Here is a 20760-nt window from a genome sequence, read left to right as displayed (position 1 = left end):
TGGAATTGCTTTTGGAATCCACAAAGGAATGCTGAATTTTCGTGTCACTGTGGGTGAAAACAGACATCCTTGCATATATATTTTTGAGCTCATTATGAAGTGAGCTAGGCAGGCCAGATTCTCTTACATGGAACTCATCCAATGACAAAAACCTTTGGACTGCTGGTATCACTGAAATTGGACCTTGCCTCTGGAGACAGTGGGCAGATATCTAGGGGTAGGGGAGCCAGGTAAGGAGCTGGGTTAGGGCCCCACCTGTGGGTGAGAGAAAGAGCTGAGTTTATTGCTCACTCAGGTAAGGGGAAGTACTACCTTGGATGGAGACTTAGCAGCCTTTCAGAATGGGGAGGGCAAAGTCGGGGTATTTACGAAGTATTGGAGTCTAGTTTAAGGTGGGCTTTCAGTGTGGTGGTTTGATTAGAATTGGGGAAGGATCGTGATGCAAACATTTCAAATTGGTGATGACAGGGTTTTGACATGAGGTTCCAAAGAGCCTTGAAGAGTAATAGCCATTTGATGCTGTCTATTGAAAAGCTGAGCATTTTTAAATGGGTTTGCAACATTTATCTTCCTGGACAGAAATTGATTGGAATAGTAAGGTCATGCTGCTGAAGACAAAGGAATTGTAATGTCCAGGTTAGTGAAGACAGCAAATGATGAGGGTGTCAATGGTATTGGTTCTCAGACCTAATTTCTGAGATCATCCCCTTTGGATTCTGGGGAAAACCTCATGTAGTAAGACGTTTAACCTCTACCCAAGCAAATTCTAAGTCGCTTTTAATATTGCCCCACCCTTCAGTTAAGGAATTATTGCACTCTATGTCATCAACAAAGTCTGTGAAGAGGGAGCCTCATTTCTACAGGAGACTGAGGAGTGTTCATCTGACTGGTCAGAAACCAAGACATCTACTAGACCTCATTTTACATGTGTGTGTGTGTGTGTGTGTGTGTGTGTGTGTGTGTGTGTGTGTATTATGCTATATAGTCAGAAACCAGACTTCACGTTTTTGGTCCATTTTCTCACACACAGATTCAGTCAGGTCTCTCCTGCTCCCTTTGCCCTGGACATAACCTGGGAAGGTCCATGTTATGGACTGAGAAAAGTCCAGCCATATTCACACTCCCAGATCCAGCTTCTTGTCCATGCGGCTGGCAGCTCAATGGACTCCAATTTGTTCTCCTGACCAGCCATTTAGATTAAGAAGCGAGAAAAGGAAATTCACCCTATACTTCCAGACCCATGTCTTGTGTCCCAGCATTACTTCCCATGGAAACTCTACATTTGGGAGTGTTGGGTTTGTGCTGGATATATACCACCTAACCCTCCAAACACTCTCCATCCTTTTCCACCCCGCTCTGTGTATGGGTAGGCTGACCTGTATGGTTTATATCAATCTACACTTTGCCCCTTTGTTCACCTAATAGAAAATACCAGCCAGAAACCAGAGGGAGGGAAGTGAATGAGGCTGGTATATTTTTTTCCCCACATCCCTCCCCTGTGGTCCTTGATGGGCTGGTGGTATCCTTTAACTGAATGTCATAGCTCCTGTCACGTGGCACTCTGCAAACATTTCTTTCTATCTGGGCTTTTATGACAGTTCTCACCTCTTTTCCTGATGGTGGGCCTAGGGTTGGAAATAGCTGTAACTAACCCTGAGATGCTACATTACCTCTGTGATTTCCCTATAACCTTGCCCACACTTTTGTAAAAAATCTCCTTTTCATTAACCTCTACTAAAATTATCCAGTTTGCCACTCTTACCTGTTGGGGGACCTGGCCAATATAGGGCTTTGTTGAGTTGTTAATATTTTGTTTCCTCTTTGGTTGTAGTCAAGTGATGCCTGGCAAGTGTTTGATAGATATTTGTTGAATGAATGAATGACTCAATGTGTGAGTGACAGGATTTGAACTCCAACCCCTGCTCTACAAACTTCTAATATACTACTGAGCGTTCACATGTAGAGTACAGTTGCTTGATGCACTCTGAGTACAATAAACAAGTGTAGGTTGTGTGGCTCCAGTTTCCAGGAACCTCCACTTCTCTGGATTTGCCCTGGTTGTTCATACCCAGATGTCCTCCTTCCCAGAGGAGCAGTATGAAATAATATAAAGAGTATCTGAAATACACAAAATGGTAAAGACACGATGTTCACTAAATGAAGAGTAGGATGATTTTTTCAACTCAAAAAGAGATAAAAGGTCCATATCACAAAATAAGAAATGTACACTGAAAAACTTCGCATGTATAGGTTATGGTTTTAATGGAGCCGTACTGAATGAACTGAAGTTACGGCCATGAGGTATGAATTTATAAAGTTTATGTGACCTTTATTATAATTAATATTGACTAAGCATTATAACATTATTACATATGAGATCAATTTGATATAACTATCTTGTAATTATATCTGTTGTTACTATCAGTTTCACAATTGCTGGTTCATAACATTCGTACACTTTCTACTGTATAAGTGTTAGAGGAACTTCTTTAAATTTTGAGATGTGATATGTGACTTGCAACCCCCTGGGAACACCCATATCTCTCTGGGGAGATACCTTCATGTTGGAGCTCATGTAAATATCAGGCAGAATTGTTCCAAGCCCCCTTATCATGCCTAGCCCTAAGGAAGTGCCTAGTTGTTTATAAATATTTCCATATTATAATTTCGTAAGGAGAGAAATTCCATGATCTTCCTCCCTGGATTTCCCAGCAGGAAAGGAGTCAAGACCGAACTGTCATAATACACTTCCTTTTGGCGCAGAGCTCCCCCTTTGATAATCTCCAGGGCACATTCTTCCTTTGGAGATGCTTCTGCATGGTATATCCCAGCAGTTCCTGTCATGGCTGTTTCTGTAGAACAAGAAGAGAAGAGTGGGGTTATCTAAGACTAGTACAGTCTACACAATAGAAGGCCTGCAGACACCAACAGCTTAGCTTTTAGGGGCTGTTGGCCAGTGCTTGCTCGGCAAGGTCCACGGGCCCTGGCAGGAATACGTGGAGAAGACTGGGTATGTTTAGGGCCTATTGGGCAAAGAGAGGCTTAGTGTTCATATGGGCCTCGTCTAAATGGATGAAGATTTGTGGAGGCAGCTGGAGGTTACTTGTTGGGAGATTTGAATCATGCTCCTCTCTTGGGTGTTTTGGCTGGAGTGAGGGAGTAATATGGGGGAGCAGAATGAGGATAGAGGTCATGTGATGAGAAGTGTCAGTGGGCAAAACCAGAGTGAGGTATGATAACGACTACTGATTTGTAAAAGGAAATGATGGACAAGAATCCAGACCTTTGCTACCTTGTCAACACCAAGCACTTTCACTTAGAAGGAAACTATTGTTACCTGCTCTCTTCCTCCAGGTATTTGTGTCCTTCTTGCCCAGCTTCTCTCTCTCTCTCCATCCTTGTTTCACTGTGTTTCTTTGTCTTTCTCTCTCTCTCTCATTCTGTAACTACTACTCAATTTACTCAGTGACTCTTAAATAAAGTTTTCTTTTAAAAAAATTTTTAATTTTTATTTATTTATTTGGCTGCGCGGCATGCGGGATCTTAGTTCCGCAGCCAGGGACAGAACCCGTGCCCCCTGCAGTGGACGTGTGGAGTCTTAACCACTGGACTGCAGGGAAGTCCCTTAAATAAAGTTTCCTTATCATACTTGCCACATGTTTTAGATAACCTTGCATTTGGACTTACAGAAAAGTCGTAAAAATGGTGCAAAGTTTTTCCTTATATCCTTCAATCACAACAACATAACCATTGTACGATTATCAACAATAGATATGATAGAATTGGAACAACCTTACTAATTAAACTGCAGGCTTTATTTTTTCACTAATATCCTTTATATAGTCCAGGATCTTATCCAGGATTTCACTTAGTAGTAATTTCTTCTTATGTTCCCCCTTATCTCTGACAGTTCCTCAGTCTTTCCTTGTCTCTCATGGCCCTGATGCTGTTGAAGAGTACTGTTCAATTGATTTGTGTAATGCCCCTCAATTTGGGTTTGTCCACTGTTCTTATAATTAGAATGAGGTTATGAATTTTTGGTAAGAATACCCCCCAAATGATACTGTGTCCTTCTCAGTGCATCATATCAAAGGGTTCATGATATCTAGGTCTTATTACTGGTATATTATTAAGGAAAACAAACTCACATTTGGTAAGTCTCACATAGGAAAATAATGGCCACTGAGTTGTCATGAGGACATAAGGTGTTCAGAATAGGGTCATATGATGAGTGTGGTGTCACTCAGCACACTTGGTGGTCAGAATGGAAAGAAAGGTCAAAGAGCAGTCAGAGGCTCCACTAATGACAGTGGAGCCCCTTCATTAAAGGGAGACTAGCGCTGTCACTGGTTTTCAGTGCATGACACATGACGATATCAGGGAGTTCAGCACCCTCTTTACCCACAATGGTAAGAAAGACAATCCATCTACAGGCCATTTATTCCAATCTCTTGACCTTACCTGTGTCTATGAGGCCAAGGATACAGAGGGTGATCGACACATTGACATTGGTCACTGCATATTCCACCCTGAGAGAGGAGAAGAACCCATCCAGAGCAAACTTGCTTGCAGAATAGGCAGCAATAAGTGGATTAGCTATTTTCCCTAAATGATATAGAGATGGGTTAACACGGGGACCTATTTCAACTCTGACAGAGCTGATCTGTGTTTTATCAGTAGCAGGCTTTGTAACCCCTGTGAAGTCCTTTTACCCTTTGAGTCTTAATTTCTCTCTACTCCCCAAAGAGATTATTATGCTGTGTTGAATTTCTGAGAGACAAAAACGTTAAGGTATCAAAGAAACTCTCTTTGATGAGACTGGGATGCAGTGTGGAGTGGGCTGCAGGAAAGCCTTCATTGAAGAGGGGTTAGTTAGATTTTTAGTAAAGATGGTAAATAAGTGGATTATGAAAGAGCCATGTAATTCCACAGCTGCTAACTTTTCCACCTCTGACCCAAGAGCACTGGAAGGGTTTGGCAAGGGCTGTCTACACAGAGACCTATCACTGATTTACTTTCTATGCAAGGGGAATGAAAACTCCTGTCTTTGTTTTCTACTCCATATCACTTTTCTTACTTTCATCAGCCTGGTTAATTCTCACTCAGTTTTTTGGAGGATATGTGGACATATGCCTGATAGCATAACCTATTCATTATACCCCTTCCAAGAGGAGAGAGTAGTGGTGTCCTGAGACCTTAGACTCTTTGCTCAGCATTATTATAACAGCTACTTTAAAATTCTTGTCTGCTAATTCTAAAATCTGGGTCATTTTAGGACTGATATCCATTGATTGCCTTTCCCTCCTGAGTATGGGTCACATATTCCTATTCTTGTATGTGCAGTAATTTTTCATTGTATCCTTGATATTGTAAGAGTCTCTGGATTCTGTCATATTCCTCCAAAGAGTATTCATTTTTATTTTTTATTTTTTGGTGGGCAGTTAACTTGGCTGAAACTCTGTGTCTCTTGCAGTAGGTACCAGTGAAATCTCTGTTTAATTATTTGAATCTTAACTGGGCTTCTTGGTATCTACACTGCCCTGTGAGTATTTCAGGGGACAAATAGAGATTTGAGAAAGGTGTTTACATACAGAATTTGGTGCGCTTGCACCGTGGCTCTTTCCTTTCTGGGATGTCTCCCTTCACTTTCCAGCTGTTACAGAAACCCCAAACTCTTCTTTCTGCTTTTACAAGGTAGTAAGATGGCAGATTTCAATCCTAAAAATGACACTGATTGGGGTCTGCCCTTGAGCACAAGCTACAAAATTGGGGAACTCATCTAGTGTCATTTCCCTCTTTCAAGTTTCAACAACTCTCCAGTTTCTTCTTTTGATTCTTCTCTTCAGTGCTTTCAATGGTTGTTTTCTGTATTTTGTCCAAGTTTGTTATCTGGAGAAGGTTGGTCTATTAGGTATTACCCTGCCATTATTGGAATTGGAACCTCTGTGAGTTTTTAAAATATAATGAAGTTTCATTCCAAATCAATGAAGGAAGAATGATTTATTCAGCAAAGATGCTGGGAAAGTTGGTTAACTAATTGGAAAAAATTGTTAGCTCCTTACTTTATGTCATATATCAGAAAATGATACATGGAAAATTATGGCAGATGGTGTTGTCTACCCAATATCCATTTCCCTTTCTTTAATAAAAGAATCTAATTTTGTTCAGGATAGCAATGTATTCAGATAAAAATATTTACTTCTTCAAGGTTCCCTTGCTCTTTTGGGTAGTCATGTGATCTAAACCTGGCCAATGAGAAATCTAGCAGTTGGGGTCTCCAGGAAAGATATTGATTGCCTGATAAAATAGATGGATTCAGGTGACATGCAGCTTTTACATTTTGCCCTTTCACTTTCTTTCTAAGTAGACTACAGATGTGATGCCTAAAATTGCAGTAGTCATTTACGAACTTGAGGAAAAGCTGTATATTAATTATATAATTAAGGATTATAGAACAAAAATGTGGAATGAGCTTAGATTCTTGAAGATATAGTAAGTCCATCAAACCAGCCCTGAACTTATTACCTGAGAAAAGGAAACCCCATTTAGTGTTAAGCCATTTTAAGTGGAGTTTTTGTTACATGTGCAGCAGAATGAATCTCCTGACTGATTAAAACATTCAATCATAGAAAGAGGATAATATAGGCAAACACTTACCAGATTCTTGTTTATGAAAAATCATTCCAACATAAAAGTAAAAAAGACATGTAAAGGCAAAGAATATTTTATTATACAAAATGTAAAATTTCTATATGTCAAAATGGTAGCTATAATAATTTCACTATAAAGGTAAAGGGTAAATGATAAACTAGAAAATCATTTTCAACATATCAGTCAGACAAAAGCTTAATATCATCAATCTTTAGTATATAAAGAACTCTTAAAAATTCAAAAAATACAAACAAATCTCTGTAGGGAAACATTCCATCCTCAATCCTCAATCATGAGTTTTGGCTTGAGATAACTCTGCAGTCAAGTTCCAGGAAGGGGTGTGTAACACAGGATGTCCAATCAGAGTTTCTGATACCCTGGGTTACTGACTGGTCTAAGGCTGGACCAAAGACCCAAGCAGGGAGGGCATCAAGATACATTGTTGTTGTTTAACAAGAAATCAGTTCCCTTTTCTTCCTCTGTATCAGAACCTCAACTGAATTCATGTTTCCACCTGTTGCAGAGACTGCAGTATTCTCTCCAAATATCTTCTGTCCCTCTTCCTTAGCAGTAGAATCCCGGATTTGTAGCTGGGCTCAGTTATCTGGAATAAAGTCCACATTTCTCAGCTTCTTTCAGCCAGACTGTGCCAAATGACTAAGTGCCATCCAATAAGTTGTACACAAAAGTGTGTCGTGATTTCTGGGATATGTCCTTAAAGGAAGAAATCAGTCTCTCCCTTCTCAATCCTTCCTCCTTCTTGGTTCCTGAAGGTTGACCCCAGAACTATCATGGACCTTGAAGTAGAAGCCATATGTTGAGAATGGCAGAGCATTTAGAGAAAAGGAAGGAACCTGGGTGACCATGGAGCTGCCATCCTAGCCCTATACTGCTTACCTCCAGACTTGATTTGCCTTTTAACTTATTACATCCACTGTTATTTTAGGTTTTCTGTCAGAGAGCTTCACCTAATCCATGTTGAGAGTCTCCTTCACTTTTATGTAGCCCATGTGCCAAAGGAAAGCTGATACCATCTCTAACTCTAGGGGTGGCTTGGATGATTTATTTAATACCATCCTCCTTGCCCATGATTGTTACAGGAATGGGCATGGGGCCCAGTTTGGACCAATGAGACTCGAGCGGAATCTTGTTGGAGTGTCTGGGAAGGTGCTTTGTCCTTATGGGAGAGTTTCTTAAAGTAGAAATCCTGTTTCTCTTCTGTGGGACATTTCCGTGTATGGATATGGGGGCTGAAATTGCTACATCTATCTCACTGTCAGCCTGAGGATGAAGCCGCACATGGAAGAGAGCAGAGCCAAGAGAGTCACGGGGACACTGAGCTTGAGCTAAGTCAGTTGCCTGCCCTGCACCTGGACTTCCAGTTATGTCAATAATTTTCCTGTTGTTTAAGTCAAAAATAGATCCAAATTTTTTATAAGAATAGCATAATTGTCAAAACTATGAGTTCTCGAGTTAGATGACCTGGGTGTGAAATTCCAAGTATGCCATTTCTTAGCTGTAATATGTGGATAACAATATTACTAAGCTGAAGTAATCCATGTAATAGACTTAGCACAAACTGACACTTAGTAAATGCTATTATTAGTAGTATTCGTATTTCAAATTCGTGAGAAAAGCATGAGCTGTTCAAAATATCACGTTGGAACCAATAGCTAGCTATTTGGAGAAAAGAAAAATGCCATTCTAATAAACAAATTCAAATTATATTAGAGAATATATGTGGAAAATAAAATAATAAAATATGTGTGAATATATAACCTCAAGGTAAGAGATAGTTGCGGTACGAGGGCCTCTCACTGTTGTGGCCTCTCGCGTTGCGGAGCACAGGCTCTGGACGCGCAGGCTCAGCGGCCATGGCTCACAGGCCTAGCCGCTCCGCGGCATGTGGGATCTTCCCGGACCGGGGCACGAACCCGTGTCCCCTGCATTGGCAGGTGGACTCTCAACCACTGTGCCACCAGGGAAACTCCAAGAGATACTTTTTAAAGCATGAAATCAAAAGCATATGCTATAAAGGAAGAAATAAAGAGGTTTGAATATATGAGATTTAAAAAGCTTCAGTGTACTAGAAATGCTCGCCATTGCCTTCCTACACACATCCCCTTCAAAAAGATTTTGTCTTTCCATCTACAGAAGGTCGGGTCAGTGGTAGTTAATACGCACAATGGCTTGAACACGTATCATGGTGTCTCTCTCAAGAAACTGAAATAATCAACAGCAGGGTTCTAATTAGCCCCTGTGGATTTTGAACTAAAGCATCATGTAAGATTGGGACTGGGGTAGCCATTTCCAGTCATGGAAAAGGATAAGTAAACAGACAGACAAAATAAGCGGCCACATGGAGCAGACAAACAAAATAATCATAAAAGTTGGAGCTAAATAAGAGCTAACATTTACTAACATATATTTAGCTCTTATATACTAGTTTAAAGTCTAAAGGCTAAATAATTGCCTAAGGTTTCATGGTTAATGAGTTGGAGAACTAGGATTCAAGTCAGAGTTCAAACTTGACTCTAGTGGCCCACACTTTCAAGCACAAGGTGGTATTTCCTCTACATAAGTCATCGTTCTTTATATAAGTGTTTCTCAGGAGCCATGTGTCAAATCCAGCCATTCCTGAGTGGGTGAAGATTCTCTCTACTCGACAACTAAGCCCCAAATAGGCAAAATTTATGAAAAGCAGAAATATTTTCAGCTAAAAAAATTTTACTTATTTAATCTATTTATTTGGCTGCGTTGGGTCTTTGTTGCTGTGCGTGGGCTTTCTCTAGTTGTGGCGAGCGGAGGCTACTTTTGTTGCAGTGTGCAGGCTTCTCATTGTGGTGGCTTCTCTTGTTACGGAGCACGGGCTCTAGGCATGCAGGCTTCAGTAGTTGTGGCACACGGGCTCAGTAGTTGTGGCTCGTGGGCTCTAGAGTGCAGGCTCAGTAGTTGTGGTGCACAGGCTTAGTTGCTCTGCAGCATGTGGGATCTTCCCGGAGCAGGGCTCGAAACCATGTCCCCTGCATTGGCAGGCGGATTCTTAACCACTGCACACCAGGGAAGTCCCAATATTTTCATTTTTAAGCTTACAGATGAGGGTACCCGTAAAAAGATGGGGCTAGTTACTCCTAGTTACTAATACACTTTGTATTAGTTTCCTGGGGCTGCCATAACAAATTTCCACAAACTTAGAGGCTGAGACAGAGAAATTTATTCTCTCATAGTTCTGGAGGTTAGACGTCCCAAACCAGAGTATCAGCAGGGCCACATTCCCTCTAAAGACTTTAGTGGAGAAACCTTTCTTGTCTTCAAGCTTCTAATGTCTGCTCCTCATCTTTGGTGCTCCTTGGCTCGTAGATACATCAGTCTCTGCCTCCATCTTCAAAATTTTGTGTGTGTCTGTAGCTCTTTTTGTAAAACGTGTGGCTCTTTTTTTAAAAAGTGTTTTTGAATTTATTTTTGGCTGCGTTGGGTCTTTGTTGCTGTGTGTGGGCTTCCTCTTGTTGCGGCGAGCAGGGGCTACTTTTTGTTGGGGTGCACGGGCTTCTCACTGTGGTGGCTTCTCTTGTTGTGGAGCATGGGCTCTAGGTGTGTGGGCTTCAGTAGTTGTAGCACGTGGGCTCAGTAGTTGTGACATGCAGGCTCTAGAGCGCAGGCTCAGTAGTTGTGGCACTCGGGTTTAGCTGTTCTGCAGCATGTGGATCTTCCTGGATCAGGGCTCGAACCCGTGTCCCCTGCATTGGTAGGCAGATTCTTAACCACTGAGCCACCAAGGAAGTCCTGCTCTTCTTATTAAGACACTTTTCATTGAATGTAGGCTCACCTAGATAATCTGAGATGATCTCATCTTGAGATCCTTAACTACATCTGCAAAGACTCTTTTCCATATAAACTCACATTCACAGATTCCAGGTGGACATATGCTTGGGGGTGGGTCACCCTTCAGCCCATTATACCATTCTAGATGATGATAAAGATATTGACTATGGCATTTCATAATATATATGTCCAGGTAGCAAGAAAAATGCAGAAGCAAGGGACCATGTGAACCCGTCTGCATTCTCATAGCAGTGATTTTTGTCCCACTAATGGAGCTTAGTGTATTCCGTTTTCTATTCTTGATTACTACTTAGGTAACGCTCAAAATAATAAAAAGGATTCTAAGTTGTTTGGCAGGAGAAAAGGGACAGATTTTTTTCATTGTTGTTGTTCCTGAGAGGAAGGTGAGAAAAGAGAGGAAGGGAAAGAGGAAGAAAGGAGAGGGGTACGGAAGGAGCCATGGCAGAAGAGTTTTTGAAAAATTCATCAGATAGCTGTATGGTTTCAAAAAACATTTTAAATGGTGAAGAGAAATACTGAATTGGCATAGAGATGGCCAACAGGCACATGAAAAAATGCTCAACATTGCTAATTATTAGAGAAATGCAAATCAAAACTACAATGAGGCACCACTTCACACTGGTCAGAATGGCCATCATTAAAAAGTCTACAAATAATAAATGTTGGAGAGGGTGTGGAGGAAAGGGAACCCTCCTACCCTATTGGTGGAAATGTAAATTGGTACAGCCACTATGGAGAACAGTATGGAGGTTCCATAAAAACTAAAAATAGAGTTACCATGTGATCCTACAATCCCACTCCTGGGCATATATCCAGAGAAAACTCTAATTTGGAAAGATACACACATGCCAATGTTCATTGCAGCACTATTTACAATAGCCAAGACATGGAATCACCTTAAATGTCCATCGAGAGATGAATGGATAGAGACGTGGTACGTGTGTGTGTGTGTGTGTGTGTATATATATATATATATATATATATATATATATATATATATATATATATGAAATATATATACATATAATGAAATATTACTCAGCCAAAAAAAGAATGAAATAATGTGATTTGCAGCAACATGCATGGACCTTGAGATTATCATACTAAGTGAAGTAAGTCAGACAAAGGTAAATATATGATATTGTCTATATGTGGAATCTAAAAAAAATCCAGATGAACTAATTTACAAAGCAGAAATAGACACACAGACATAGAAAACTTATGGTTACCAAAGGGAAAAGGTGGGGAGGGATAAATTAGGAGTTTGGGATTAACATATACACACTACTATATATAAAATAAATAACCAAAAAAGACCTACTATAATACAGGGAACAATACTTGATATTTTGTAATAACTTATAATGGAAAAGAATCTGAAAAAGAATAGGTATATTATGTATAATTGAATCACTTTGCTGTACACCTGAAACTAACACACACACACACACACACACACACAAAATAGTGAACTATTAGACAAGGGTCAAGACTGAACAGACTATTGAAAGTTTTTCATCTTTATTATGAAAATTATGCATGAGGTACACTTTAACCTAACTACCTATGGGAACTGTCAGTTTTTCAGCTGAAGGCTGCAGCTGTCATTGACATTCATTATAACCATATTTCATTTCTTAAATTTTGTGACCTGCCACTGATCTGCAAACCTTTAAACCAGTAGTTCTCATATTTAATTCCCATAAGCACCATGTGTCAAGAACATGCAGTTTTGAACCCACCTCTTCTTCAGAGTCTTCTAGTTGATGTTTTGGGGTAGAGGCTGTGCTGAAGGGTTCAGTAGGAAAGAGGGTCATAAACCATATCTAGGATGGTTTTAAGGGTGGATATAGGAGCAGGGAAGGTATGGCGACATAAGCTTACTGAACCTGATCTAGGAACTTACAGGAGAAATGGAGGGGGAAGGTCTTTGGAAGGGGCTGAAGTCTCTCACAAAGATAATTGGATGAGCCGTCAGTAAATTATGAGTTGTTGGATCTCTTTAAAGCTCATACTAGTATGATCAGGGAAAACATCTGTCCCAAATCTAAAGTGGATATTCAGGTGAAGAAACATATTGGACTAACCAGGAAACTTCACCTGCAGGAGGTAAGTTCTGAACTCCGCTTGGATGAAAGAAAGTGCAGGAAGGGCCAGGTTGGTGGGGGAACGGTTTGTACAAAGACTAGAGGTGGGAATGAGTTAGTTACAATGAAAAGCCAATGGAACAAGAAAAATAACAACGAAGTTTATTATATTTTCTCCTCTGTAGAAGTATAGGCTTATAAGCACTTATCCAAAGCCTTTAGGGCCTGATGTGTTATGGAATTATTTTTGGAATTTAGAAGATGGTGTGAGGCTTATACAGCATATTACATAACACTCCCAGTAGGGCCTGGGGAGGCATCCTGTAAGCAAACACATTATTATTTCTGCAATAAGATATTTGAAAGTTCACACAGAGATAAAGGCTTTAAGTAGCCTCACTTTAGTTCAAGTTAAATTAATTACAGTAAGTCCCTACATACAAACGAGTTCTGTTCCGAGAGCGCGTTCCTAAGCCCACTTTGTTCGTAAGTCCAGCAAAATTAGCCTATGTACCCAACTAACACAATCGGCTATATAGTACTGTACTGTAATAGGTTTATAATACTTTTCACACAAATAATACATAAAAAACAAACAAACACAAAAAAACAAAGAAAACATTTTTAATCTTACAGTATAATACCTTGAAAGGTACAGTAGTACAATACAACAGCTGGCATTGAGTGAACAGTCAAGAAGAGTTACTGACTGGAGGAGGGAGAGGAGGTGGGAGATGGTAGAGCTGAAGGAACGTCAGCAACAGGAGACGGAGGGCAAGCTGCCATTTCACTCATGCCTGACTTTGATGGCACAGGTTCTGGCTCCTTGGTGGATTCAGTTCTATCTACCTTCTTGAAAAAATGATCCAGTGATGTCTGGGTAGTAGCTCTTTTTTTTCTTGTCATAGATGACATGGTGGCACTGGATTGCATTCTGAACGGCTGCTGCAACCTTCATGTACCGTTCTATTTTCGGGTCCTGTGCCTCCAAAACTAACAGTGCCTCCTTAAATAAAGAAAATCCCCTTGCCACTTCCTGCATCGTGAATCTCTTTGGTTCTTCAGTTACTCTTCCTCTTGTCTCTCTTTGTCCTTTTTCTGGACCTTCAATACCATCAGGTCCTCATTAGTAAGCTCCTCATGTTGCACATAAACCGTACTGTACAGTAAAGTACCCCAAAGCACAACCACTTGTAGAGGATGCATGTACGTAGCAATGTACACCAGACACGTGAACTAACTTACGTGACTGGACATTCGAATGCATGTTCGCATCTTTGAAAGTTTGCAACTTGAAGGTTCATATGTAGGGGATTTACTTGCATATAGAATTAATTATTTTTTTTAAATCCTTGGTTTTCAGTGTTTTTTTTTTTCTTTTACCCCACACAGCTTTTTGGATTTTTGGAAATTGCAGATAAAGGATTGTAAACCAGTCTAGGCTGGCTAAAGGAAAGCTGAAACATATCAAAAAATAGAAAAAAGAGGAAAGAGGAAAAAACCCCCTAGGTTCTCACGATTCCAAACAATCTTGGTGCATTTCGTTAAAGTCTGTTTTCTCTTCACAGCACTATTCTTAATCATCTCCCCACATAATGCTAATTAGCTTGTGTGAGGAAACCTTTGCATTCTGCTCTAGGTAAAATATATTTCGAAGTTTCAGAGAACTGAAAAGGGCAAAAGCCCTCTAAAAACACAGACTTTTATTTTTCAAAAAGGATCTTTGAGCTAAGGGGCCCTGGTCAAAATGGAATAAATAATATGTAACAGGATGTTAAAATATGACTTTTCCTGCTCTAATTTCAGCTGAGGTTCAAAGACTGAGAACATAGTAAACAGCAAAAGCCTCCATATTCTGAAGGGAGGTTCCAGACTACCTGTGCACCTTATGTAAGATGTGGTAACACAAACAAACCCCCCCAAAACCCTAAAAATAAAATCTAGCTTGCAACACGTAGACCCTTAACCATCCCAAGGGAATAAAAAGGGCCGAAGGTGAAGAGGTTGGAAAGGACAGGCATTAGGGAGAGGAAAAGAACAGTGTCTCAATAAGCTTCCAAGAAGAAGGGGTTAATCCACCTCGTGGAAAACTTGTCCCCAGAAATTTGAGGGGCACTAAGGGCTGGGGTTTGACCCAACCTGAGAGGCGCTGGTTACGGGCAAGGCCACTGCAGAGCTAGTGCAAATTGTGTCCTATGTAAGGGAACTCTCCCTGTGGGGGGCCTGAAATCCAGCCCACACTCTGCTTGCCAACCTGCGGGTCTTGTCCCAGGGCTCATCCCTTCTCCCCTAGAGTCATTTCCAGTCCTGCCCAAAAGGACATCCCTATGTGATAAGTGTATTCTCAGAGTCTGAGGGAAATAACATAAGCAACTGCTGCCCAGCTCACAGGAAGAACTCTCAATATCCCAGCAAGGACCTCCAAAGAACCCATGAAAGCACCCAGTGGAAGAGCCAGGTGTGGTCATCCTCCCAGTCCAGAGAACATGAGCTTTCAACACGCACTGTGTCCAGAGGAGACTGATGCTGTAATAGCTGGGTACGAGCCAAGGAAGATCTTTCCTACCCTGAACTTTTCTTCCCTGCATCCTCCCTTTCCTTTTATAGGAGAGGCTAGAGGGAGCCTGATGAGTAGGGAGATGGGGAACAGGAGGAAAAGTTGAACACATGTCTCTTTCCTATCCCAGGTCTCCTATGACAACAGGTTCAAGCTTGATGAGGGGAGAAGCTTTACTTAAATTACAAATGAATGGACATTTAAATTACTGAAGTGAGACCTTTCCTGAGACTGGAGGCAGCTGTGGAGGATCTTTTATTATCCTAGAGTGTTGCCATCTGCCCTCAATCACATCCAGGTTCAGGGAAGAACTCACCCATAGAACAGGTATGAACAAAGAATAAGTTTGTTTTCTGATTGCACCTTACAAGATCCACCGTTCAACCATTGCTCATAAAAAATATGCCAGAATATGAACCTAATTAAATCAAATGAATAAATGAATGAATGAATAAATAAAACAAACAAACAAATAAATGAATAAACTGTTCTAATATGCATGACTCAGTCATGAAAGTGAAGGGATTAGAAGCCTGAGTGCTTTGCTCAGGGTTAAGTTTTGGTTTACATAGGGAGAATGGAGCCCGCAGTGAGGTTTATCTTCTGAGAAGTTTTAGACCACAAAGAATAAGAGCTATGGCGACCATATTTTCTGAAGCAAAATATGGGACATGGAATCTGACAAGTAAGAGTGCAGACTTGGTGATAGATGGGACAGGTTGCAATTAGCTCTGTCCCAGAAATGCAGGGAGTTAGTCACTGTAGAAACAGCAAGAGCCAGAGAGCTGGCAGATCAGCTGTGCGCCGGAGCTTGTTAGCTGAGCAGAGGTCAAAAGCAGGTCTCGGTGCTTTTGTTCATCCACTCCACACCCTCCATCCCCAACTGCTTTGCTGAGATTTTGAAATTATTTCCATTTCAAAGGCAGATTTCAAACTACTTTAATTGAGAACTCGGAAGAAAGTGCACAGGATTGCAAAGCTTCATTCCTGCACGCCCTTAGACTTTCAGAGTGACCCCAGGAAAATGTGCCACATCCTCTATTGAGCAAGCCCCAGCTTGAGGTTCATCAGGCCTCAAAGGCTGGGTCCTGCCCATTTTTTTCTAGCTCTTCCTAGAATATTTTTTCTCAGCTAGGACCCTCATGGTCTAAACTCTTTAGTTGTTTGGGTTGAGTTGGGTGCTAAAGATAAATCCATCTCTTTCCTCCAAGCTTTGGTAAACTGAGGTGTAGTCATAGGTATTGAGACAACCCACAATTATCCAATAATAATTGAAATAATGGGAATGGATGGGATTGTCCAGGGAGAGTATATCTGGGGGGAAAAGAGACACAAGGGCTTACAATGGAAAGAATCCTGAGGAAACCAACAAGAGAGAACTGAGACAGGCAGTCAGAGCAGCTAGAGGAAACCCGGGGAAGGATTTTGGCTGAAGACAAGGGAGTGTATGGTGTAGAATCAGCACAAAATCCTTCAGAGATGAGATAAAACCTGTAAAATTTCACAAGGCAACTTTGGCAAGAGCATTTCTGTTCAGGTACAGGACCTGGGAAATGTAGCTCTTCCTTAGATCCTTAGCGCATCTCCCAAGGCAAGAATAAAAGAATAGATGTTAAGAACACCCATAGTTGAAGGGTAGACCAAAACCAGTTCCACCAGCATCACCACATCTCCCACATGCAGCCTAAATAGCTGTATTTGGAGAGAGGAGAGTTGTCAGTGTCCTATGTGTTCATCCACCAGAGGTCAGTTCATCCACTAAGGGTCAGGTTCATCCACCAAGGGTCAGGGGAGGCATTTGCATTGCCTTCATCTTAATCAGCATGAGAGGGACTTCAAGAGGATTTTTTGGAGACCTTTACAAGTATCCCTGGAGTTTGGGGATTGGTATTTGACACACACCTGGAAGTCTAAAGGCAAGAGGCAGGGCTGGAACTGCTGTAGCTTGAGAGTGAATCTGAGTGCATTGTGGGCTCAAATATATCCACACACAGCAGTCTTCCCAGAGACCTGGGAAGTGTGAAGGGGGACTGGCTTGGGGTCACCTACTCAGGGATGGTGGGTGGACTGGGTCAAGAAGGCTGGATTTATTGAAGCCCTGGAGCAGAGGAGGACACTTAAAGGAGTGAGCTAGAGGGACCACTGTTCATGCCAAGGGGGTCTCTTTCAGGGGATCCCTGAGGAACCCATGATAAAGCCCCACAGAATCCACCCTCACTTCCTCCAAGTCAATAGAGCCCTAAGATGGGGATTCTTTTTTCTTTTGAAATAATTTCAGATCTATGGAGGAGTTGCAAGAATAGTACAAATGACACACCCCTCTTCCTGAACTATTTGAGAGTAATTGCTATAATTTAGGTAGTTGCTGACCTGATATCCCATTGCTCCTGAATATGTTAGCATGCATTTCCTACACGTAGGGACATTCTCCTACATAACCATCCAAATGAAGAAAGTAATTTATTAGTTTCTTAGAACTGCTGTAATACATTACAATAAGCTGGATGACTTAAGACAACAGAAATGTATTTTCTCACAGTTCTGAAGACCAGAAGTCTGAAATCAAAGTGTTGGCAAGGCTGCACTCTTTCCAAAGGCTCTAGAGGAGGGAGAATCTTCCTTTGCCTCTTCCAACTTCTAATGGCTGTCAGCATTCCTTACAGCTACAAACTCTGCCTCTATCTTCACATGGACCTCTCCTTGTTTCCTTCTGTCTCTGTCTTCTCTTCTGTCTCTTATAAGGACACTTGTCACTGGTTTTAGGGCCCACCCAGATAATCTTGGATGATATATTGCAAGATCCTTAACTTAATCACACCTTCAAAGGCCTTTTTTCCAAATAAGGTCATCTACACAAGTTCAGGGAGTTTGGATGTAGACATATCTTCTGAAGGCCACAATTCAACCTACTCCATCAACATTGATGTATCCATTTCATCTAGTCCAAAGACCCCATTCAAGTTTGTCACATGTCCCAATGATACTCTTTATAGAAAAGGATTCAGTCGAGGATCACATGTTGCATATATGCATGACTCTTTAGCTTCCTTCAAGCTGGAACATTCTCTAGTCTTTCCTTGACTTTCATGACTTTGACACTGTCGAAGAGTATGCCAGTCATTTTATACTGGAGTTGGTTTATCCTGGATCATGAGAGCTGGTTGTGCAATTTTCATGAGTTTTGCAAGCAGGTTGATCTTGATATGGCTATCAAGAGATTATTTACACCATGGAAATGCTACAAAGCAGAGTTCTTAATGTTCCCCTTCTAAAGAGCTAGTTGGTAAACATTTACCAGCTCACTGCAGATGAATGTCCCTCAGTTTGGATTTCTCTGTTTCCCATGATTTGATTGGGGCATATATTTTTGGCAAAATCATACAAATAATTATCTTCTTTTCACACTGTATCCCATAAAATTATACATGATTTCGGTTTATTCCATTACTGGAGATGTTAAGTAACTTCGATCATTTGATTCAGGTGGTGTCTGTCAGGTCTCTCCACTGTAAAATTACTCTTTTTTTCTTCTGTAATCAATAAGTATTTTGTAGGATGGTACTTTTTTTTTTGTTTTTTGGGTTTTTAAAAAAATATTTTAACCATTTTTAAGTCTACAGTTCAGTGGCATTAAGTTCATTCACATTGTTGTGCAACTATCACCACTTTTTATCTCCAGAGCTCTTTTCATCTTACAAAATGGAAACTCTGTACCTACTAAACAATAACTCCCCATTCCCCCATCCCTTGAGTCTCTGGCAACCACCATTTTACTTTCTCTCTATGGTCTTGACTACTCTCAGTATCTCATATAAGTTTTTTTTATCTATTTTTTTTTTTTTTTGCGGTACGCGGGCCTCTCACTGCTGCGGCCTCTCCCATTGCGGAGCACAGGCTTCAGCCACGCAGGCTCAGCGGCCATGGCTCACGGGCCCAGCCACTCCGTGGCATGTGGGATCCTCCCGGACCGGGGCACGAACCCACGCCCCCTGCATCAGCAGGCGGACTCCCAACCACTGCGCCACCAGGGAAGCCCATCTCATATAAGTTTAATCACGCAGTATTTGTCTTTTTGTGACTGACTTACTTCACTTAGAATAATGTTCTCAGGCTTTATCCATGTTGTAGCATATATCAAAAATTCCTTTCTTTTTAAGGCTGAATTGTATATATGTACCACATTCAATTTGCTTACCTATTATCTGTTGATGGACAATTGGGTTGCTTCCATGTTTTAGCTATTGTGAATAATGCTGCCATGAATGTGAGGGTACAAAGATCTCTTCAAGACTCTGCTTTCTAAACATATTGAATCACTGTGTTGTACACCTGAAACTAATATAACATTGTAAAGTAACTATACTTCAACTTAAAAAAGGAAGGAAAAATGAAGAAAAGACTCTGCTTTCAATTCTTTTGAGTATATACCCAGGAGTGGAATTTCTGGATCATATGGCAATTCTATTTTTAATTTTTGGAGGAACCTCCATCTATTTTCCACAGCAGCTACACCATTCTACATTCCCACCAACAGTGTACAAGGGTTCCAATTTCTTCACATCCTTGTCAACAGTTGTTATTTTTTGTTTTTGTTTTTGATATAGGCCATCCTAACAGTTGTGAGGTGATATCTTCTTGTGGTTTCAATTTGCATTTCTCTGATAATTAGTGACGCTGAGCATTTTTCATATACCTGTTGGCCATGTGTATGTCTTCTCTGGAGAAGTGCCTATTCAAGTCCTTTGCCCATTTTTCAATCCGTTGTTTTTTTGTTTTTGGGTAGGGTTGTACTTTGAGACTATGTAAATACTATGTTTCTTATTAAACTTTTACCCACTAGGTTTAGCATCGATTTATGCTTCCTGGATAAATTATTACTATGATAGTTGCCAAATAGTGATTTTACTAATTTCATTATTCCATCTATATTTATCACTTGGCTTTTTATTGTATGAGAAAAGCTTCTTCTCTCCCCATTTATTTATTCATGTATTTATTTATATCACTTTGAATTCTTATTGTATGTAATGGTTTATAATCTGTTATTATCTTTACTGTTTATTTGAATGTCCCAGTGGTCCCAGATTTGGCTAGTGAGAGCCCATGAGAAGTTTCTGTGTTCTAGTAACGTGTCCCTGTTTTTCTTTGAGCAGTTCTTTACTTACAGCCACAACGAGATTTTCAGGTTCATCCTTCTGGCCATTGTCCTGGAATCAACCTTTTCTCCAGAAAGTCTTGGTTTCTTTTAGTGGAGAATGATATTTAGAAACTAAGATCTGGGTGCTAAGTGTGCTTCCAGGGCCTCTCAGATGATAGAGCTAGGGAATATATGCACTCATATATAGACACATATACCTATATTTCCCTATCTATCCATGTATATTAAAAACTATTGATTCATACCAACACCTCCAATTCCAATTAAACATCACTGGATTCATTCTAATTTTCTTATTTTCATATTTATAACTCCAAAAGTGAGAACCTAGCTTCTGTTATCCTCAATATATACTACTTATTTGATTAATGATCCTGTATGTGAGTATTCTTCAGTTGCTTCTGTGCCCTCTACATGGATGCCCTCTCCAGTGTACCTGGGCTCTGACACCCCCATGCCAGGCT

The 20760-nt window shown here is 40.7% G+C and overlaps 1 protein-coding gene across 2 annotated transcripts in view; it reads right to left on the bottom strand.

Annotated features, from left to right (window-relative positions):
• Window positions 1–2304: 2304 nt before the first annotated feature.
• Window positions 2305–20760, bottom strand: part of HSD11B1 (hydroxysteroid 11-beta dehydrogenase 1) — a 31961-nt gene continuing 13505 nt past the window's right edge. The window contains exons 5-6 of one of the 2 annotated variants that reach the window (XM_081224055.1): window positions 4462–4605; window positions 2305–2852 (exon numbers count right to left, since the gene is read on the bottom strand). In XM_081224055.1, the coding sequence (XP_081080181.1) occupies window positions 2635–2852; window positions 4462–4605 (362 nt within the window). In that variant the 3' untranslated portion in view covers window positions 2305–2634. The remainder of the gene's footprint in view (window positions 2853–4461; window positions 4606–20760) is intronic. The other variant, XM_081224056.1, reaches the window with a different exon arrangement.

The sequence above is a fragment of the Mesoplodon bidens genome (genome assembly GCF_964165515.1).
Source record: "Mesoplodon bidens genome assembly, chromosome: 2".
Lineage (NCBI taxonomy): Eukaryota > Metazoa > Chordata > Mammalia > Artiodactyla > Ziphiidae > Mesoplodon > Mesoplodon bidens.
This window is presented reverse-complemented; position numbering and strand designations above follow the sequence as displayed.